The sequence below is a fragment of the Oppia nitens genome, unplaced genomic scaffold (assembly GCF_028296485.1).
Source record: "Oppia nitens isolate AA-2021 unplaced genomic scaffold, nextdenovo-longstitch-racon4-pilon3 scaffold1_pilon_pilon_pilon, whole genome shotgun sequence".
Taxonomy (NCBI): Eukaryota; Metazoa; Arthropoda; class Arachnida; order Sarcoptiformes; family Oppiidae; genus Oppia; species Oppia nitens.
The window spans coordinates 14,797,215-14,823,618 of NW_026533199.1; the positions used below are offsets into that span (position 1 = coordinate 14,797,215).

Genomic DNA, 26,404 nt, shown 5'->3' on the forward strand with positions numbered 1-26,404 from the left:
ACCGCCAGTGACGGCACTGTTAGGCGTTACTATCGACGGATAGTAAGCGGACAGTTGTTGTTGACTACTATACTCATTAGTTGGCGTCGTCGGTGTTGTCGGTATAGTCGATCCGAAACACAGTATATTACGGCGTCGGGACTTCATTTTGGACAATACTTTACGTTTACTGTTGACCGCTGCAGCCGTAGCCGCCGCTGCCGACTGTTGGTCGGCAGTGGTTGTTCCGTCAGTAGTGGACGACGATTTGGTGGACAACGAGCCGTCCGATGGCCTATAGCTAAGAGCCGATTGTTGTTGTCTCAGCAAAACTGCCGGTTCGTAGTAGTAGTCATAGTAGTCGTTGTCGGCGTAATCGCCGTCGTCGTCGTCGTCGTCATCGTCAACATTGCCGACACTGTGGCCGACGCGATGGCCACCAATGTCTACGACATCGTAGATATCGTCGACGTCATAGATTGAGTGGTGACCACCACTGGCGGTGCTGGCGGTGGTGGCGGTAGTGGTGAGCATTGGTGTCGACTTTGAGGACAGATAGTAATTGTTGCGACCATAGCTACTACGGGCCGGTTTMGGTGGTGTCCCATGACTTGTCCGCGAGGAGGATATCATCGGTTTGTTATTTACCGATGTTTTCGGTGTTGTTTGGCCACCACTACTATTACTGTCGTCAACAATAACCGACGGTTGAAATGGCGATAACGATAGTCTAGGCGACGACCGATTGCCGACTCCGGCGGCGCCGGCGGCAGCCATCAGATGACTCAATACCGGTGCCGAACCGCCCAATAGATCCCGTCGTATGGGACTTAACGGTGTATTGGGTCGACCATTACTAACTGGTGGTGTTTCCCGTTGTTGTTGCTGTTGGTGTGGTAGCACTGGTAGGCACTGCTGTTTGTGTTGTTGTTGTTGTTGTTGGTGTTGTTGGGGTGGACTGGATCTCAAGTCTACTGACGTACAGTGACGGGACAGTTGGTTACTACTACTACTAGTGCTAGTAGTAGTAGTGGTAGTCATACGGCGCGGTTTGGGTCGTATAATGTTGTCCTGCGGTGGTGTCGGTRTCGGCGATGTCGGCGATGTTTGACTAATAAGTCTATTGTTATTATGGTTGGCCAGCACTGGTATGGATGGTGTCGACCGGTGCTGGCGATGCTGTTGTTGTTGTTGTGAAGCCAATTGCATCTGCAATTGTACCGACGGTTTTAACATTTTTTTAATTATTAATTAATTTATTAAAAAATGTTTTTTCCCGCTTAGGTATGCAAATACTAGTAGTGCCTAAAAAAAATAATAATTAAATAAAATATTAATAACTTATGTATTAAACTTTAATTTAATTTACAAAATAAAAATAAAAATATTTTTTAATAATAGATTTTAAATTTTAATAATACTAATTAAATTTAATTAATACTAAATCTCTAATAAATAATATATAAATTTTTCTAAAAAAAAATACAAAATATTATTTAGTATTACTCTATTGAAAAATTGTTAAAAATTTTAATACAAATAATATTTTTTTTTAAATTATTAATTTATTTTAAATAAAATTTATGTTTTAACTTTCAATTGTGAAATATACAGTATATTTATTTATATGTCTATAATAGACTTAAATATTTAATAATTGAAATATGAGTTTTGTATAACTATTTTGTTGTTATTATTGTTGTAAATATATACTATTTTATATAWATTWTATATATATATATATAAATATAAAATTTAATAATAACTAAAATAATTGCGTAATGATTATTTGATATAAATAATATGTAAATTTAATAGAAATATTTATAAATATTAATAGGATGTTTATGTAAATTATATTTTTTTTTAATTTTTTAAAATAAATTTTTCTCATTTTTCTATTTTTCTAAGTTTTATATTGTTATTTGATTATATAATTTATATTAAAAAAAWTTTATTAAAAAATATTTATTTTTTTATTTTTGTAATGTTATGTTAAAATAAATATCTTTAATATACAGTGGTTAGTTGTRAAAATTTAAATAATTAWAATTTAAATAAAATTAGATTTTTAAAAAAATATATATTTTTTATAATTTTAAACAAAGTCTATAATTATTTTTTTAAGAAAAAACTGTAATTATAAAAAAAATAATTCAATAAATAATAATCATAATTATATATGATTTAAGTTTTTTTTCTTAAAAATAAATATTAATAAATAATAAATTTTTGTACAATGTATTGATTAAAACRCACACAAAACAGTAATTATATTTAAAAATTTTGATAAAATTTTATATTATTTGTAATAATAATTTTTTTTTTAATAAATAAGTCCTTTTGCTTTATTCTATAAAATATTAACTCAAAAATAATATACAGTTTAAATTTGTACTAAAAATTTTAATTACAGTTACAATAGTTATTGTATTTTTTCAAAAAAAATAGYTTTAAAATTATAAATCAATAAAACAAATTGAATTTAAAATACTATATTATTATTATTATAATTATTATTATAATACAGTTTTAAAAATCAATATTATTATCACTATAGCAATAATAATGAAAAAAATTAATTTTAATTAATTGTTTATTAAATAACTCGTATATATATATATATATATATATATATATAAATAAAACATTTGTTTTGTTTTTGTGGAAAAAATAAGTAAAATCTATGACAAAAGTATTTAAAATATGTCATATGGTTTGTAACTAAATAGTCTCTCTCTCTCTCTCTCTCTCTCTCTCTCTCTCTCTCTCTCTCTCTCTCTCTCTCTCTCTCTCTCTCTCTCTAAAAATTTCAATGACTTTCAAAATACAAATCCTCTCTTTTAGTCAGTTTTATTAAGTCAGTCATAAATTACTTGTCTGTGTGTGTGTTATTAATAGCAATAATAATAATAATAACAACAAAAATATGTATTTCCTTTTGGGATTTAATAGATGAGTGAAAATAGTTAGAGAGAGAGAGAGAGAGAGAGAGAGAGAGAGAGAGAGAGAGAGAGCTATTAATTCGCATATTTCTGTCAATTATTTTTGTTTAATGTTTTTAAATGAATATATAATAAAAACCAACAAAAAAATAAAGTTAGAAATTCTTATGTTTTTTTATTACTTGTTTGAAACTCTTTATGTATGTGTGTGTGTRTGTAATATACAGCACATGTAGATATATAATCTCCCTGTGCTCACAYACACATACACATACACATACACATACACATACATACACACACATACATACACATACACATACACAYACATACACATACATACACACACACATACACATACATACATACAGTACACATACACACACACACACACACACACACACACACATACATACATACAGATACATACAAATACATACATACATACACACACATACAYACATACATACATACATACATACACACACACACACACACACACATACATACCCATCACCCCTTTTATTTATTATTAAAATCAATGGCTTTTTTGAAAAGAGAAATTTTATTTTTATTTTTTTATTTAATAATGTAATAAAAAATAATTTTCCTAAAAATATTTATCATATWAACTATGTGAAGGTATTTACAACTACAACAAAATTATAATATAGTAATAACTATTGAATATAATAATAATAATAATTAAAATTTAATAAATTCCTAAAATAGTTGCATAAATTRTAATTATTATTATTATTTTATTAATACTGTAATATACACTGTATTATACTAATTGTAAAATATTTTTTTTAAAAATTAATAATCTATTATAAATTATATTATTATTTTATCATCATAGATTTTATATATTTAAATATTAATTTTTTTAAATTGATTTTTTAATGCACATAATTTTATTTTTATTTTTTTTTTGAAAAAAATAATAATAAACTAGTTATCTATATGATTGCATAATATTTTGTAAAACAATTTTTTTAGTTTTTTGTTAAAAACTAAATTTACATAATAATAATAATAATAATGCATAATATTTATATATTAAAAAAATACAATTTCAGTATTTTATTTAAATTTCAAAAAAAACATTTATCTTTTTTTGTTGAATATTTTTTTTATCAATCAGTTGTAAGAAACTAAAAAATGTTTTTCCAAATAACTCAATGAAAAAAATTCAAAAAATGTGACATTTGTTTGTCTATTGTATTATATAACACATAAAAAAACTACAATATATTATATACAGTACTTAAATACTGTATATAAAAAAATCTCAAACGGTTTTCATTGCTAAACAATTTCTAATATATATATATATATATATATAATGTCAAACATACATACAATCTCTTACACAAAAAAAAATAGGTTCACTAAACACACAATTATTACGACAATAAATATATGGGAAATAATATTATAATTTTTACTTWAAAAAAATAATACTATTTTATATGTAGAGAGAGAGAGAGAGAGAGAGAGAGAGAGAGAGAGAGAGACTAAGAGAGAGAGAGACTAAGAGAGAGAGACTAAGAGAGAGAGAGAGAGAGAGAGAGAGAGAGAGAGAGAGAGAGAGAGAGATTTAAAAGATATTGAAAGAGAGAGAGAGAGAGAGACATAAAATTCTATACAAAATCTTTATCTCTCTCTCTCTSTCTCTCTCTCTCTCTCTCTCTCTCTCTCTCTCTCTCTCTCTCTCTCTCTCTCTCTCTCTCTGACTGTTTCTTTCATAAAATAAACTTTTAGTTTTTTTTGTGTGTGTGTGTGTTGTTATTTGAATTGCATGTCAACCTCCCGGTGCCCCCACACAACCATACCATACCATACCATACCATTCAATGTGTCTATCCGTGAGAATTGGTACACATTTTTYCACAAATTTTATTTAGTCGTATAATCCAAACRAAAAAAAATAAAATAAAATATTTTTTTCAGTAGATATATATCTAATACATATATTACATATAAAACTATAAGAAAATATTTATTTATATTTATTTATTTTTTGAGTAAATAAATATTGATTTTAAAATATAATTTATGCTTAACTATTCTACAACAACAACAAAAAAACTAAATAAAATAATTTATTTTATGTTAGTATTGAAAAATTTGTAAAACAATTTATTTTTTGATTTTTTTGTTGTTGTATTGAATTGTATTGTTTATGTCTATACATAACAACAACAACAACAACAAAAATTTTATTATTTGTATTAAATCCATAATAAATGTTGTAAATATATAAACTAAATATACATTTATATGTGAAATATTGATGTATAAAAAATATATCATATGTTTGATTGATATCATTGAAATMAATGCAAAAAAATTATTAATAAATAAATAAATCAAATATTTAAGYGAAAAAAAAACAGTGAAATTCAATATAAATTTTTTTGAAATAAAATAATAAACATAAGTATTGATTAAAAAAATATTTAATTTAAAATAATAATAATTTATTTTCATTACTATAAATAGTAAATTATTATTATTATTTTGTAGACAAAAATCTAATAATAAATTATATCTCAATTTTTTAGTATTAAATAAAAATATAATTATTATTATATATCAAAATCAAAAAAAAATATYATTACATACCATAGTTTTATTTGATGATTATTTTTATTTATTTATAGATACAGTAGATATCAGATACATATACCGACGTGTTATGATTTTTTTATATATATATAMAGTATATACTGTATATATAGTAAACTTTAATAATAATAATAAATTTTTTATTAAAAAAAATTATTTATCTCCCATTTAAATATATATCACACACACACACAAACACATTAGCACCGGTAGATATTTAAATATATATATATAATATATWTWWATGTTATTATTTTGTGGATTTTTAAAAAAAATATCATATATTAAATTCACACTAAAWATATATATATATATATTTCAATAATATATAAATGATTTTATAAATAAATCCCAATATTTTTGTTGTTGATGTTTACTACTGTATTAATGTTTGAACTCCCTATCCATATACGGTATATCCAGATCACTGACACATACACATAGACACACACATACAGTACATACTGTACTATATTGAGGAACTGTCGCTTATTTAACTGTCGACCCAAACTTGTGTCAACCCATCACTATCTCATAGTCATAGTAGTAGTAGTAATAGTGACCACAAAATAATAATAATAATAATAATCACAACAAAAATATTRTGTYTCTAAATAAAAATTATTACTAATATTTTTATCTCTATATATATATATATAAATACTGTATATATATATATAGCTATAGCACTGGTATGTATACARTATAAGTATAGTTTGGAGTGAACACCCCTTAGCTGACTGATCACCGGCTCCTCTATCCTCTGGCAATATACAGAGCCAGTCTCTCTCTCTCTCTCTCTCTCTCTCTCTCTCTCTCTCTCTCTCTCACTCACTCACTCACTCACTCACTTGACAGTGTATAACAAGTAATTCAAGGTTTTAAAATACCAGTACTACTGGTCCTTTTCATACAGTATATTTAGTATATGTACAGTACATACATGTAGTATCCATCCGACTATATATTGGTTTATATATATGAGAGGTACAAGAGTTCAATACAATTTTAGCCTCAGACACACACACACACATACACACACACATACATACACACACATACATACATATACACACATACATACACACACATACATACACATACATACATACATATACACACACACACACACACACACACACACACACACATACATACATATACACACACATACACACACATACATACACATACATACATACATATACACACACACACATACATACTCACACACACACACACACACATACATACAYAYATACATACACACACATACACACACACACATATACACACACACACAYACAYACTCACACACATACATACACACACACATACATATACACACATACATACACACACATACATATATATATATATACACACACACACACACACACACACATACATAYACACACACATACATATACACACACATACACACACACATACACACACATACACACACATACATACACACACACACACACACATACACACACATACATACACACACATACATACACACACACAYACACACACATACACACACACATATATACACACACATATATATACACACACACACACAMACAWACAAGCGCTCCTTGTTTAACATCCCCTCCCTGTTTAGTAGGGTCTCCAATATGTTGTATATAATTTTTTGTTTGGTGCTCTCTCTCTCTCTCTCTCTCTCTCTCTCTCTCTGCCCCCTACCCTGTTAGTAGTAGTTAGTATACAAACTCATCATTGACTGTATATAAATATGAGTGTCTAATCAAGTTGAGAGAGAGAGAGAGAGAGAGGTAGGGGGGTTAATACTAAATGTAAAAAAAAATTAATGCCTGTCCACTGCACTGGTATGTGTTTCCTCTCTCTCTCTYTCTCTCTCTCTCTCTCTCTCTCTCTCTCTCTCTCTCTCTYTCTCTCTCTCTCTCTCTCTCTTTCAAAGTGTGTGTACATATGTATGTATGTATATGTGTTGGGATACCTACTGGGATAGCCCAGGGCTAGACACTTACATTATATATATATATATATATAATATACTGTACTTTTTTTTAATAGCCAGTTATTGGCACAAATGGTTTGCACACTATATTCACATTTAGTTTTTTTTATTAAATATTTTATATATATATATAATTTTTTATAAGTTATATATATAACATGTAGTATACATGTATGTTATATACATTATATACTATATATATATATATATATATTGATATATAATGTTAATAAAGTTTGACTTTTTTAAAAAAATTAACTGGAAATTAGTTTTCTATATATATATATATTTAGTTAATTTTTTTGAAAACAAAAATTATTATATTAGTCAACCAAATAAAAAACATTATTATATTATGTAATTGTAGTTAAGTTTATTTTTTTTTATTTTATTAGTTGTTAATGTTATAATAAATGACATATGTCATATATCAAAATACTAATAATAATAATAAAATAAAATTATAACAAAAATTTTTTAGATATAGTTTTGAGTTTTACTGTACTATAATAACTTACTGTATATTTTTTTACTTTWTAMATAAATATAATGTTACGATAAATGTATATAAATTATTATTTTATGCTAAAAAAATTATATATATATATATCATAACTGTATATAAATTAGGCTTAAATATGTTTATATGTATCACTTTTTTTTGAARTACAAAAAAATATAATTTGTATCATTTTATAAATTATACTGTATTTAAAAATAAATTATATATATATATMTRTATRTATTAAATTTACATTAAATAATAATTGTTTTTTAATATTTTTTTTCAAAAAACATAACAATTATATAATAAATCTTTTAACTATTATTAATATGTTTGAAATATCATAGTTTATAATGTTTTTCAATAATAGACACAACAAACAYACAMAAAAATTATTAATGTCTAAAAATATATGTTAATTTGTTTATTAATAATTATAATTATAATAATAATAATACTCTAACTATTTATTATATAATGGACTTAAATATTAATAGTATTGTGATAGAATGGTGGGCGCCTCCAGAGAAATATAATAAAAATATCTTTATTATGTATTATATAAATAAGCTATACTGTATTTATTAGCTCTACTGTATCTAAAGTTATCTTATGTTAAATTATATATGTAATTATCAAATATGATTATCATTAATAACTAATTTATGTTATATTTAATTATCGATTTTTATAATTATTATTATTAAGAATATTATGCTAAACAAATATATAAAGTTAAATGTTAATTATAATTATGTTAAATTAGTTAAATTAATTATTATAAGTTATATATACTCACACATGTAATACTTACGATTTATCGATACCATTACATTATATTATAATAAAGTTAAGTTTAAGTTAAGTTGTGGGCCTACGGGCCTACACAGTACATAAATAACGTTTACAATATTATAGTATTATGGTAGTATTTCACGGAGAACTTTCCGTGAGAAGGCTTATATATTATATATAGTGTCCTTTAAGTTACCCGTACATAAATTACGCGCATTACCTTTGCAGTGATATCCATTATTTTATATATTCACGGTATCCGGTTATTCGGACCGTGTTAACGGGACCAACCTTATATAACCCATAATACCATTCCCGTTACAGTATTATTATTAATATTATTATTAATAGTTGCATATAATTTTACTAAAATAAATTATATATATATATATTATATAATACTTGAATATATATATATATATTAATATATTATTAACATCTAAGCAATTAATATTATTTTCATAAAATATTATTTTTATTATTGATGTATCCGGTATTTTATATGTAATAATATTAATAATAATAATAATTAATAGTATTTATATTTTGAGTGCAAACACAACAACAAAAATAAAAAAATAAAACTAAAATATTATATAAAATATACAGAAAAATAAATACTAATTTATATTTTCCGTTATATTTATGTAGATATTTAGTAGTTTTTTTTTGTTATATATATGAAAAATAATATTATATATATATATATTGTATTATAAATATAAACAAAATTATTGATGCATTAAATTATTAAAGCAATTATTAGATAACTAATTATGACAAATAATAATACAATTATTATAATAAATAATATTTTTTCTAAAAAAAATATTATTAGTTTTAAAAAGGATGTGTCAAAATATAWATATATATATAAACTGTTAGTTATATAATATTTAAAAAATTTTAGTTAAAATTTAAAACAAWATTTATATTGTCGAGAAAAAAATATATAATTATTAAATAAATAATAAACAATAAATATATTAATAATTTACAGTTATATATAAGTATTCTACAATTGAAACTGTCCGAAATTAAAACAAATTTTAAAGTTAATTTATTCGAAAACTACAAATGATAAAAAATCATAAAATTTACATCTGTTTCATTGATTATCGCCTAATATTTAGGTAAATAAACAATGTCATTTTAAAAATTTTTCATATGTATTTTTTGCAAAAAAGTAAAAATGACATTTTTTACATCATGTTATAGTTTTAATTGTAATTTGTTTAAACAAATATTTAAAAATACAATTTAAAATTAATCTTAAAGTACACTAACAGGACTATATTTACAACTAACAATAACTTTATATTCAGACTATTTTATTGTTTTTTAAATTCTTTAAATCACATACTTTTAAATAAAATAAGCATCATAGATTAATTCAATTGTTTTTTTTATTAAAATTTAAATATTAAATATAAACTATTTATTATATATTAGTATATATGTCGTTTGATATAATAATTATAAAATTGATAGATATTTTCAATCAAATAATAATTATATATATATATTAAAAATAATGATTTTAATAATATAATGTATTAAATTAGATAAATAATAATAAATTTAAAAAAATAGTAAATAAAATTATTAATAAATAAATAATTATTGCTAATTATAATTAATTATTATCTTTTAAAATAATTATAATTTAATACAATAATAATAATTATTTTTTAAAAAAAATCTCAGTATATATGACACAAATATTATTATATTGAAAAAAAAACTAAATAATGGTTAAGCACTGGGAGTATGATTTAGTTAGTCTATATAGAGAGAGCTAACTGTCCAAACCATAGACAGTAGATAGTTTTTTTTTGTTGGGAGGGGGGTATCTATTAATAAATTAGCTACCGGYACTACTACTACTACTACTACTAGTCCCCTGAGCATTTACCAAAAAAAATTATAATTATAATAGGTATATATTATAGACAGTATATACTGYATATATGTGGGTATCCTGGTTATGTCTATTGTATTGATAATGTGGCTTATGTATGTATGTATAGTATTGGTAGTATTAGTAGGTATSTTAAGCACTGGTATGTATTGATGATACTGTAGTTTAAATACATTGAACACAAAAAAAWTTTAATTAAATTTCCGATTTACTCAAAAAAATAAGTAAATATTTTTTCCTAGTATTATATACAGTATATATACAGTATATATACAGTATATATACCGTATATACAATATATAGTATATATATATAGATAATCGCTTAGTTAGTTAGTTAGTGAATCTTGAATAACATTTTTGCCTGGAGTTCAACCCAACCAACAATATATATACTGTATATATATATCAGGGTTAAGTAAGGGGGGGGGGGGTAGGGGGGGTAAGGCCAAAAAACCCCCCCCCTAAGATCGAGAAATTGGGATTTTACCCCCCCAGACTTTTTGACCAAATTGAAAAAATTGTCGCTTAAAAACGAGGAGAAATGACCCCCCCCCCCCTAAAATTTTCGGCGCCGAAGGCGCCGAAAATTTTTTGAAATTTATAAAAATTTTAATTTTAGTTGATACTATTTTAGTAAGTGTTTTTATGTTTTTAATATTTATAAAAATCTAATTATTGATTAAAAATAGTTAAAATAACGTTAAAAGTCTTCAAAAAATAACATTATTTTAATTAAAATAAACTAAAAAATTAAAAATTACCTATTTGTTGAAAAGAGTAATCATATTACAATTTAAATATAAGTTTAAGAAGTTAATAAAACAATAAATACTTATGTTTTTATTAATAATTTTTAAATTTTAAATAAAAAATTTAAAAATATTTTCAATTTTGTACTTAATATAATTAAACTTTAACGAAATTTGAGTTAAATAAGTAGTATTCAGTCAGTATTTGATAAAGAGATAAAAATATATAACAAACTATAAACATTAAGTATTGTTTAAAAAATTAATTATGTTAAAAGTTAAAAATTATTAAAATACTAAAAATAACTCATAGTGTATCATTAATGCTTTTATCAACTATTTTTAAATCTTAAATACATTATTTTATTTTTTTTGTTAAAATTTAAGTTTTTATTAATTTAAAAAGTATTTTTAAAAAATATTTATTTTTTATTAAAATTTAAATTTTTGTTAATTTTTAAGTTTTTTAAGTATTTTTTTTTATATTTTTGGAAATTTTACCTATTTTCCCTGGAATTTATACGGGAACTTGTGGGAATTTTATTGAATTTACATGGGAATATTCGGGAACTTAAGGAATTTTTAGGGAATTTTCTCTAGTATATGATTTTGGATTATATAAAAAATTGCCGTATAATATATGTATAAAAATCTATATACCCAATATATATATATATATATATATATATTGAGAATTTTGTAAATTTTACCCCGGTCTACCCCCCCTAAAATCCAAAACCTTGCTTAACCCTGATATATATATATATATATATATATATAGTATATACAGTAAATGCCTGTATTTAACAACAAAAAAAACAACAACAAYAATAACTWTTTTTAAAAAAATGTGATTATCTATACTATTAATACACAGTCTATAGTATGTCTCAGTCATTATAATCACTCATTTTTCATATGCCAAACCCTAAACAGGAATGTCGTGTTATTGTTGTTGTCATTATCATTATTAATACAGAGAATCTACTGTATATATATATTGTATATATTATTATAATAATGCTATTATTATTATTATCTATGAAATTAAAAAAAAAATTTGAAAATAAAATTGAAAACTCAATTATTTCCAAGTATTTAGCTCTCAATTATTAGTAGTATTAGTAGTAAAAAAAACTTTTACTAACAAAATATTTCTCACATATATTATAATAATATCAATACTTATTATACTATATATGTAGACTAAAAATATTTTTAGACACACACACACACAAACACATAGACATACATACATACATAGACATACATACATACATACATACATACATACATAGACATACATACATACATACATACATACATACATACATACATACATACATACATAGACATACACACACATACACACACATACACACATATACACACACATATAYACACAYATACACACACATTCAAACACATACACACATAGACATACATATAAAGATTACATACACACATATAGACACATAGATTACATATTAGTGGGTATAGTAACACATGTCATGTATTATTATTWTTTWWAAAAAAAATAACTATATGTAAGCATTTAAGCCTAATCATTGATTATTTTTTAAGTACAGTATATATATACAGTATAATAGCAMCTGGCATTTGACTGGCATATAATATGTATATATATTTTAATTTGAGTTTATTTTTTTTTGGTGCATCCGATTTGTGTCATACCTGATGTGTGTGTGTGTGTTGTCTGGTAATAGTGATTAATATACTGTATATATATAGTAAATATATATATATAGTATATATATATATATATATAAAAAATAAATACAAAACCGGAGACGATTACCGACATTCTTGAAATTGTTTTATATATATATATATATATATATATATATAGCTATTATTATATATATATATATATATAATATTTTTACACAAAAAATAAATAAATAATTATAATTTATAGTTATTTATTATATATATATATATATATATATATAAATAGTGAAAGATCCGGTAAATTTATATTTTATTTTTTATTTGAAAATTTATATCAWTWTAGAAATTTATTTTTATAGATATTTTTGTTGTTTTGTTTATTTAAATATCAAAAAAAAGTAAAAGTTATTACATTTAAAACAAAATTAATAAATAAATAATAGTATTTTTTTWAAAAAAAAATTTATTAACATGTWATGTTTTACAGCAATTAAATATTTTAATTAATAATAATAATATATAATATACTACAATATTTATTATTTTTGATTAGAAAATATTTATTAAAAATTATACATAAAATTATATWTTTTTTAGATATATATAATTTAAATAATATATATATATAATAAATAATAATAACAAATATATAATATATATATACAGTATATAATCTATTAAATTTATTTTTACAATAAAATAAAATTATTAATACATMTAAAATWTAATGTACATACAGTACAATACWATACAAATAAAATTWSATAAAAATTSACGCAGGTCAACTAACATGCAATATACAGTATATATATAAACATAATATAATATAGTAGTAGTAATATGTTATACAATATATATATATATATATACTACTATAGATTTTGCGCACTACTARTATTTTATATAATAGATATTGGTTTAGGTTTTTAACTGTACATTTGACACACATATTATATATTATATAATAATAATAATAACAGTAAAACTAAAATACACAGAATATTATACAGAATATTCTTGATCTATATATATATATATATATTCATTCATATAAATTATAGTGAATTTTCTCTCAGTGAGTGTGTGTGTGTGTGTGAGTGTAAACTCATGTKWRTGTTATTGGTTTGTATACAATATATACAGTAGTATTGTATTAACTATATATACATATAAATAATAAAATTATTTATAAAATAAATACTGATTATTATTATTAGTAATTTCTATCAAAAAAAATAAATATATTTTCTATATATGTTTCATAATWTATGTAAATGTTTTTTTTACATTATATATAATAAAATAAAWWWTATATAATATATATATTAATATATAAATAAATAATTTATTAYTACTGTTGTGATTATGACTGTATGTACTAATAATTATATAAATATTATTATGTCTACTATTAATATGTTATGTTTAAATCTACAATCAAATTATAATAATAATAATAAATTTTAACTACAATTTGCTAATAAAAWTTTTTTACATCTATTGTTATCATTGTTGTTATTGTCATTAGTTTATRAAWATAATAATAATAATAATTTTTTTTATATATTAAATATAATATTTACTAATATTTACTGTGGTTGTGCAAATGTTATTAATATTTAATCTATAAATTTATTATTATTATTATTATTARTATTATCATTAATATTAATTTATTTATATTAATGTTTGGTGTATTATTTTTTGAATAATAATAATAAAAATATTCACATATTTTGCATACTCTAAGTTAGTAGTAGTAGTAGTAATATCTGCATAAATAAAATATATTTATTTTATTTGATATRWATATATATATATATATATAAATATATTTATATACAAAAATATTTTTTATTTTAAAAACTGCAGAAAAATTTATATCAATGTTGTTTCATAAATGAAAATAAATAAAATTTTATTCATTGTATTGCATAAAAAAATGAGATAATTTATTATAGTTTTATTTGTCAAAAAATATTTCTAAATAWWTAAATAAATATATTTACTGTATTACATATATCATACTTTATATGTATATATATAATAAATATATTGATATAAAGTAGATATAAATATATTAAATAAAATAAATAAACAAAAAATATTTATATTTTTTCATCAAAAAACTAAAGTATATATATTATAATAATATTGTTGTGAAATACTATTGAGAATATTATATATATTTATATTATAATACTATTTATTATATTGAAAATAAAATAAAACAAACAAACAATCAAAATAAAAACATTATTATTGTTATCAAGTATTGAGTGTTATTATCAATATTTAATATACTGTATAAAAAAATGTTCAATCAATACAACTATAATACCGATAATATATAAATACTATATATWTATATATATTTAATACATTGCTTTTTTTCATCAACAAAATAAATATAAATAAATAAATAACTGTCAATTCAATTCAATTAGACGTAAGTAATAAATTAATAATACTGATAWTATTAATAMTAAATTTATATCTTATATATATATATATAKATTACATAYAGTATATAAAAGTGTAAACTTAATAATTAATTTTAATTAAATAATTTAGACATTAATATAAATTTATAATATAATATATATATTTAATGTGATATTAATTAAAATTTTTAGTCACTGTCTCCTTATTTATCATTTATAATTTAATTAATATAAATATAATTATTTAATATATAAATATATATATTTATATATTTATATAGATTATGTGATTTACAGTAAATCTGATGATTATTTTGTTATAGCATTTAATTACTTAAATAATTAAGTTTTTAATCAGATTTAATTAGATTAAAATAATACATAAATATTTAGTATAATTCAATGCTATTTTATATTAAAATTTTGCATTACATGTTAGACAAATAATTACAGTTATTATTATTTTTGTTAATATATTATTATATTGTATTATATGGAGGTCAGCATAGAGATAACATTTTCATAATTATCTTCTATGCTGACTATGTAAATTAAATATAACTTTAAATTACTGATAAAATGTAAAATAATACTGATAAGTATATTTGTACTCATAATTATGTTTAATAATACTGTATAGGATTTTATGTAGTAATACTATGTAATACTTTTGTGTTATAATACAATTTTAAATACTATTATTTTAATACTTATTGTTATTGTTGTTAATTTTAATTACTATTATTTAATATTGTTGTGGTTTATAAGTGACTAGTGTTGTGCGTTAATACTGAATTTAATACTATTAGATATTTAAGGGATTAATACTATTTTGGTTTCAATACATTGTAAAACAATACTAAGGTAAATACTATTGTAATACTGATTATAATTATTGTTATTTATTGTTGTTATTATTAGTTTATTATTATTACTATTATAATTATACTGACTATTATTATTATTGATTATTATTATTACTATTTTTTGTTACTACAATACTGTCAGGAAAAGATGTTTATATAGTGTCGGTGGCGCCATCTATTGATGGGCACCGACACTAACAAAATTAATTAATAGAGTTGGGAACGGAATTCCCGGTTTCGTCCCGGCGGGACAAACCAGGAGTCCCGTCCCTAAAGGCTTAGTTATATTGAAACGGGATGATTACCCGGGTGACCGGATAATTATCCCGTCTATAATACAAAATATACAACACTATTTTTATTAAGTTGGTTAACACCTAACAGAAACATAGGGAATATTAAGGGAATATATAGGGAAAATATAGGGAATTTTTATGGGAATATTTTATTAAATAATTAATTTCTTTAATACTTATTGGGAATTAAGTATAGTATATGAATTTATATTAGGGAAGGCACGGCATGTTTGCACACGACACCAATAGGTGTTGTGCACAAACAATAAGTCCCATTGATTTTGAGAGTATATAAACTGCTGTAAACCATTCATTTGGTTATGAAGTGTTGGGTTCAGACTTAAACCAGTTAACCCTAAAGAGTGCTTAGGATTTGCATTAAACTGCAAACCTAATAAAATACCATTGGATTACATATAAATTTATTGTACTTTTGTTTTTATTATTATTATTCAAATAAATACTGTTATACTCATTTACAATACGGATTACAATTTATTTTAACTCAACGGTGAGTCGTCAGACTTGGACGGTATCTGTTTACGGATAGGTACCGGTTGTGTTTCATCAGCTCGTATCGGACCGCTGTGGCGTAACAGTGGCTACGAATTAGTGTAACACAACGCATGTGGTGGCTAAAGCGGTGAGATTTACTCAACTATTACCGGTAGCACAGCTCTTTAACTGGAGTTTTACTTACATTACCTGTTATACACCGTCGGTAAGGTTCTTTAAACAGAACCTACCGACTCACACGCTAATCCAAGCACAGTGATGAGTAGACTTTTAAAGCAAAGTCACTCTTCATAAATAGGGCTTAAAGGTCCAAAAAAGATCATAGGCATGTGCATACCGAGGGAATGGTAGCACAGCGCTTTTGTCAACAGAGGATGTCGGTTTAAAAGCTGACACTAATCCTCTGATCTTCTCACCTCACATGGGAGGAATGAGAGCCTTGGTTTAAACCGGCTGAGGGGTGCGAATGACATGTAATGATCGCTGTGATTGACTTAAACGAGTCAACACCTAACTGAGTTCTTAAACTGGAACTCAAAATTTCTACGTCTATCAACTGCAAGGGATGGTAGCTGACAGACGTGTGGACTAAGGACGAACCCAACACTTCATCAAACAACGGCTGTTTTCCGAAGCTCGAGGATGGCTAAACAACAACAACACCCGACTAATATTTAATAAACACTCGACTAATATCTAATAATAAAGACCCGACTAATAATAAACACTCGTTACCATAATAACCCTTATATAATGTTGGGGTATAAACTAATAAACTAATAATTACCACTTAATCTATTAAACTATTGGGGGATAATTGCGCTATTATGACTCATTAAAGCTCGCTGTGATTTAAAAACTATAAATGTATTCATTAAATATAACCATTATTTTTTTTATTATGTTTATAACAGATGTCTAATAATAAATCAAACAGTGACTCTTCTATGGACTCGTATGGAAACAATCAAGGGACAAATGATGCCAACAATAATGTGCCGCTTAATAATAACTCAACTAATAATTCAGTGAACCTACCTTATTGTGAACCGTCAACTTCACGAATTAATAACCCAATCGATCCATATGATATTGAAGTAATTACCATCTCTAGTGATTCAGAAATGGATATAGAAAACGCTGAAGATGAGATAACACCTGAATACTTTTTAAGCACATACAGTGATTATAGACATCCAACAAATCTGACAACTCTAAGAAATAATCTATACTCCGAGTTAATGGCATATGAATGTTACGACGACTTCTATGATTCAAATGATGCGGATGACGAGAATGATACAAGCAATGCAGATAATGTAATTGAAAACGCAACAAACGAAGAAGACGCCGATGTAGTTGACACAGGAATTGCGGATGAAATCAAACCAGTACTCATTGGTATCAGAGATAACACGGAAATAAAAAATGAGCCACAATTGAACCACCAAATAGGAGCAGTAGTTAATCAAACACCAGCAACACATTATGGACAATCAACCGACGATGTATTTATCGGACAAAACAGTGAATTTAATTTCAGTGTACCATTTGGCTCTACTTTTGACGCGTATAACAGACTTAGATGTTCTGTTAGTACCTTTAATACTGGATATCAAAAACTTTTCATTGGACTTAACTCTGGACAAATTGCAGCATTTAATAACGGATCACTAAGACCAATATATTTTAAACTACAACAGAAAATGAACGCACCGATAAAAATTATTAAAAGTGGTGTTAAAATTAATCACTTATTAGCAGCGACTGACAACACAATTGCATATTACAACGAATTAAATGGACAACAAATCTATTCTCACACATATAAAGTTGGTAAAATTATTTCAATTTTCAATGAATGTCACCGTAAATTTGTTATTATCACAAAAGAAAAGTTTACACAAATTGACGAATTAATATTTAATGACAACATCTTAGTGAATGTACGCTACGCAACAGGTATTGCAGGAGAGGCTGAAGGGATCGCATTTGATGCATTATCAAAACATAATACATCGAAAGACGGACAATCAATTTTCACATTACGAGCAATATTATTATTAAAAACGGACGAGAGAAAAGTGATACAACTTAAAGTTTATGAAATAGAAATTACTGGTAATGTCATCAAACAAAAGTTTAAAACTCCTGTTGTAATTAATGGTAACATAGCAGCCGAACACAAAATGGTGGTAACAACGAATTATATTATTTTGGCAGAACTGTTTAATCCAGATGTTCCAACGACTTCAAGGAATATTCAAATCTATCGAAACGATACGCTCCATAAATGTTTTAGTTGTACACTTGGCGCACCAATAAGAGATATTGTTTGGAGCAAAAATTATCTTCCTTTAATAACTGAACTAATGCAAATTGACATAATGAACTTAAATGATTTGCAAAGAACATACTTGGTCTCATGTGAACGACCTATTATCAAAGCATTAATAACGTCAAACAACAATCAAGCAACAAATGAATCACAACTGGGTATTTTATACTTAGGAACTGATTCAGTACTTCGACATAAAAACCTTAAAGACTTTTTAATAACTAAAGAAACAAAAATTGTGAAAGTCAACAACCGAATGATGATAGCGCCGCCAAAGGACTTGGGAATGATAAGAATTTCAAGCACCGAATCTAAATTATCACCATATTATTATAGAGCATTAGCAAACTATTATAATATAGAAATAAACGATTTTGTATATCACACTGTAACTGTAGATAAAGAATTAATTTATATAATTATTGTTAGTATCCCAATGTTAAACATCAAATTTAGAATTGAAGGACCGACTACGGAAGCCGTTCGCGAAACAGCAGCTGTTCGATGTCATAAAGAACTTCAAATAAAATTAATAGATTCTCAATATTTATTTGATTAATTCAAAATACTTTTTGTAATATTTATTTTCAATTTTACAAAAAAATTAGTAATAAATGGTTTATGCAATTTAATAAATTGTCTAATATTAATCGACATAAAATAAATCAAAATTATTAAATACTGTTTTCTAATTAAATACTAATTAAAATTTATTTAAACACTAATAAATAAATGTAATATTTATCCAATATGGCGCTAATGATGAGTGTTCGCTTCACCATAACAAGTGAATCTAAAAAAGTAGTTGGAGCTGAAAATTAAAGAAACTGATTATAAAACTGAGAAATAGGAAAATTAACTAACGAATAACCTACGACAAAATTTTAAAATTTATGGAAATGGAAATATTAGAGGATAATTAAGTGCAAATCATTTTCGACAAAATCGGTCAGAAAAGAGAAAAGAAAAGAGATTACAATTTAAATAATAAAAGACTAGAAAACAAAATATAGTCAATTTAATTGATTAAATAAAAAATTAAGAAGACATCAGGGGATGATGATAACATTTGATTGATCAAGGATTAGATAATGGAAAAGATTATGATGTGAAATAATCGTCGATTTATAATGGTTAAAAACAAAAAATTAATTGATTACAATCTAAAAGAAATCATCATAATCCATGAATAAAAAACTTGCAAAGGTTACACTAAAAAAAATTATTATATGGACTATTACAATAAAGACAAATGAAAAGAGATAATCATCTAACACGGTGGACAACAAAAGCCAGTAGACAACTAATCAAAATGAAAATCGCGATGGATTAAATAAAGGATAAAATGACACATTTAACATCAAATGACAAATCAAAAAATGACACGATGGACAATGTAAATGAAATAAACTTACAATGAAAACTATACTAAACTAATGTTATTTAAAAGGGTGTCAATCAAGTGATATTAACTGAAAAAAGAATAGGTCGACATATAAAACAGTGGTCGAATAATGAAAACAGATGTCAGATAGGGACGACTGATCGATATAAGTAATAGATTAAAGTCTATGAAAACAATTACTGAAATAATAATGAAAATAAATAAAAACGTCTATTGATAATGACCGACAAACATTTGACAAAAATGGTAGACAGACTAAATAATTAACAAAAATGGTCGACAATCAAAAAAGATGACAAGAGATCATCGGAAAGAGTAATTACTGGACTGGTCAATAGAAACAAAATGTGACGGAATAGTCAAAAAGAAAAATTATATATAGAAAATAGTGGTTGTCAGTTTTGGTCAACAGGAAATTTGGAACAAATGACGTCAATGGAAACTACTGTCGAAAGGTGTTGCAAAATAGGAAACAACCGAACAATTAAAATGACTGATAAAAATCATTATGAATAGTGATGTACAAAAATGTGTAGATTTTCATAATTCAAATATAGACAAACAGATCAAATAATCACATAGAATTAACAGTGGATAAACTAAACAGAAACAACATACGATACTATATAGTCAACGGAAAATTCTATAAACTAAACAAATCAATAATAATGTAGTGACAAAATAAATAGTAAACAATATTTTATAAAATACTGGAATATACACAAAATTAAAATTTAAAATAAATTTGGACAATATATAGAGATAAATAATTTACACATTGTAAATGAAAGTATAGTCGACAGCAGTCAGTAGTCAATGATAGAGATAAAAACACATGTGGAAGAAATTTGAAAAGAATTAATCGCTTAAACAAATTAAAACGCTACTTCACAGCGTAACGGATTATATTGCAATATTAGAATAGATGATTGGATCAGCTGAAGAAATAAATTAATTACAACAAATAATGGATGGATCTCTGGAAATGAGTACATAAATACTACAAAAAAAATTCCGATACTTTCAGTTACTTAATAAAGAGATCGATAAGCTGAAACATTTGATGAAATCATCTGATTAATTGGATCCAATAGAGATTAAGGATAAATCTCTATGAATAAGTTGTTAATGGAGTCAAAGCAAATTACGTCATTGTACGTCAAGTTTATACTGTGTATTTTAAGTAAATTAAAATTGAATAGCGCGATAAACTTATTTTAGTGGCCACTGGTAATGTCGGGGACATTGAGTAAAATCTCGGATAGATTTTACGGATACAAGTTCATTGTTATTTAAATGTCGTTAAAAACAATTATATCTAATAAATCACATTTAAATCTAATAACAGTTATAATCTTTAAAACTACCAAAAATACAGAATATTATAATCACAGTTAATAATCTATTTAATAAAACAGACAATATAGTTCAAAATTTATGTTAATGACAGTTTAAAGAGAAATAGTTAAAATCATATCGGATGAATGGACTTGGGATTTGGAAGAAAAAGTCAAGAACTTTAAAATTGCTTTGAGCTCAACAAAAAAATAAGACTCCATTACACTTAAGAAATAGACGGTTTGAATGACTTCCGTCTGGAATAAGGCCTTCTGTATGTTTCGTTATCGTGTTAACGAATCACGTTATACAGGATATGCTGATATGCTCCGGTTTGAGCATATGTTTGCGCAAACGGTTGAAGAAGGGCTCGTTGTTTCAATAGACAGAACTGATCACTCTTGTTATTGAAACCATATTTACTAATAAAACAATTTACAAAAATTATGATGAAAACAAATATTCAAAAAAAGCTGATACAAAGAATACAATGGATAACTTTAAAGTTAAAAGAGAATTAACTGTATTTGAGCCGTACAGTGATGTAAGGAGGGACAATAAAAAGTTAACAAGGATAGAATAGTCGACATTCTTGATGTTAAAAGAAATGATGAACAAAACGAAAAGTAAAGACATCGTTGACTAAACGTAATCGAAAAAGTAACTAAAGGGACTATTAACGATAAGGATAAGGACAAGAAAATACCATCTAAAATGGCCGTTATTGGGATACTGGGGGACGCCTTAGCATTCAATGACAGGATTGGATTAATGAGAGTCATAAGAAAAGTATAAGATCATGGACGAAATAGGAAACGGCAATCACAAGAAACGTCAACAACAAGAAAAACAACAATAAAGGATTAGTCAACGCGGTCTTAAAGGTGATATCAATCGACGGTAACATCAGCAGACAACGCGAGGGGATGGTTGTTTCTGAGGACAGAAACGTTTTAAAGTGAGGGGAAATGTATTATATGGAGGTCAGCATAGAGATAACATTTTCATAATTATCTTCTATGCTGACTATGTAAATTAAATATAACTTTAAATTACTGATAAAATGTAAAATAATACTGATAAGTATATTTGTACTCATAATTATGTTTAATAATACTGTATAGGATTTTATGTAGTAATACTATGTAATACTTTTGTGTTATAATACAATTTTAAATACTATTATTTTAATACTTATTGTTATTGTTGTTAATTTTAATTACTATTATTTAATATTGTTGTGGTTTATAAGTGACTAGTGTTGTGCGTTAATACTGAATTTAATACTATTAGATATTTAAGGGATTAATACTATTTTGGTTTCAATACATTGTAAAACAATACTAAGGTAAATACTATTGTAATACTGATTATAATTATTGTTATTTATTGTTGTTATTATTAGTTTATTATTATTACTATTATAATTATACTGACTATTATTATTATTGATTATTATTATTACTATTTTTTGTTACTACAATACTGTCAGGAAAAGATGTTTATATAGTGTCGGTGGCGCCATCTATTGATGGGCACCGACACTAACAAAATTAATTAATAGAGTTGGGAACGGAATTCCCGGTTTCGTCCCGGCGGGACAAACCAGGAGTCCCGTCCCTAAAGGCTTAGTTATATTGAAACGGGATGATTACCCGGGTGACCGGATAATTATCCCGTCTATAATACAAAATATACAACACTATTTTTATTAAGTTGGTTAACACCTAACAGAAACATAGGGAATATTAAGGGAATATATAGGGAAAATATAGGGAATTTTTATGGGAATATTTTATTAAATAATTAATTTCTTTAATACTTATTGGGAATTAAGTATAGTATATGAATTTATATTAGGGAAGGCACGGCATGTTTGCACACGACACCAATAGGTGTTGTGCACAAACAATAAGTCCCATTGATTTTGAGAGTATATAAACTGCTGTAAACCATTCATTTGGTTATGAAGTGTTGGGTTCAGACTTAAACCAGTTAACCCTAAAGAGTGCTTAGGATTTGCATTAAACTGCAAACCTAATAAAATACCATTGGATTACATATAAATTTATTGTACTTTTGTTTTTATTATTATTATTCAAATAAATACTGTTATACTCATTTACAATACGGATTACAATTTATTTTAACTCAACGGTGAGTCGTCAGACTTGGACGGTATCTGTTTACGGATAGGTACCGGTTGTGTTTCATCAGCTCGTATCGGACCGCTGTGGCGTAACAGTGGCTACGAATTAGTGTAACACAACGCAATATATATAATTATAAACAATTTTAATTAAATTTTAAAAGTTTAATATTGAATATTGTTTTTTTAGTATTATTTGAGAGTTACCCAATTAAATTATTGAATTATAGGGGAATAATATATACAATAATATGATAATTGTATTATACATACAGTATAATAATTGCTGCATATTTTTAGTAGAAAAAAATCATAAATAATATTTTATATTATATATATATATATTGCGTGTATCCATAAATTATATTTAACTAATTGGTTTGTATAATAATTAAGTAATAAATATATTTGTACTATATTTATGCCACAAAAAWAATTGTGTTATATATTATCATATATATATATATATAWAAATATTAATAACTAATTTTTTAGTTACACCTTAATGTAATTGATTTAGTAAATTATTAACAAATAGTAGACAAACATATAMTCTATAATATAATWAAATTAWAAAAWTTTAACTAAAATTAAAAAATCAATGTAATAACTAGAATTKTATTAAKATATATATATATATAATTTATAAATAGTTTRCTATTTTTWAAAAATTTTTATATGCATATTTAAAATAAATTAAATAATAAATTTTTAAAAATAAATTTTATATTTTAAATACCTGTATAAACATCATTATATTGTTTTAATAGTTTGTATTAATTTAAATAAAATRATATTCAATAYACTTATAAATAACAAGCAATTAGTAGATAATTAAAATAAAAATAAATAATTTTTTATTTTTATTATTATCATATTATAAGTTATACAATGCATATATATATATATATATAATCGATAATATAAACATTAACTTAAATAATAAATTTTTTRTTTTWTTTTATAGCTMTAATAATTAATTTTATGTTTACTACTAGTAAAATAAATTTCATGGATTTTCAATACTGAATATAAATAATTAATTTMTAGTATAAATAAATAATAATAAAACTATACTATACTTATTATGTTAAACAATGATAACTGTATATAATATTYATTAAATAGTGAAAGAGATTTTTTTAAATTTATTGTTTGTTATGTAATAAAATTTACTGAAAAAAATAAAACAATAAATATATATAGATTTATAWCAATTGATTTCAATCAACAAATTTAGATACAATTTGATATTTTAACATCAATTTATATATCTATAAATAAATTATTAATATTAATATCATATAAAATAAGACAATAAAAAAATTGTTGATTTATTTGTTTGTATWGTTTTATGTGATTTTATTTTTTTTTGTTCAATAAATAAAACATTGTTTAACACATAAAAATTGTTTAGTAAATTATTTATGAATCAATATATTATCAGTTTGTTTTGTTTTATAACAAATAAATAAATATTATTTAATTTAAAAAATTTAAAAAACACAACAAACTAGATATTTATAGAAATAATATATTTAAAATTTTATTTCAAAAWTTTTATTAATTAATTAGATTAAAAATTATTAATTATTTTTTTACAAAAAACATATGATATATACTTTTTRTAGCAATTTTACTAAACTGTAATTAACTAAATATTAATAAATATATATATTATAAWTTTAATWTTTTTTGTATAAATATTWGTTAATTTGATACTTTAATATATCTTTTATATTTAATATTTTTACAAAAACTAAAAAAAAATCAGTTTTTAGTTAAATAACAATTTATTAATAAATKTTTTATTTATAAT

The 26,404-nt window shown here is 23.9% G+C and overlaps 2 protein-coding genes across 2 annotated transcripts in view; one reads left to right on the forward strand and one right to left on the reverse strand.

The window, feature by feature from the left end:
• LOC128951652 (uncharacterized) overlaps window positions 1–24,700 on the forward strand; it is a 54,732-nt gene extending 30,032 nt beyond the window's left edge. Inside the window, exons 2-3 of the mRNA XM_054296898.1 lie at window positions 17,356–20,081; window positions 24,599–24,700. Of these exons, the coding sequence (XP_054152873.1) occupies window positions 18,270–20,081; window positions 24,599–24,700 (1,914 nt within the window). The 5' untranslated portion in view covers window positions 17,356–18,269. The remainder of the gene's footprint in view (window positions 1–17,355; window positions 20,082–24,598) is intronic.
• LOC128951651 (sialidase-like) lies at window positions 20–1,215 on the reverse strand. Its single transcript, XM_054296897.1, has 2 exons — window positions 74–1,215; window positions 20–29 (listed from the first exon to the last, which is right to left on the reverse strand). The coding sequence occupies exons 1-2, from the start codon at window positions 1,213–1,215 to the stop codon at window positions 20–22; spliced, it is 1,152 nt and encodes a 383-aa protein (XP_054152872.1).
• Window positions 24,701–26,404: the final 1,704 nt, after the last annotated feature.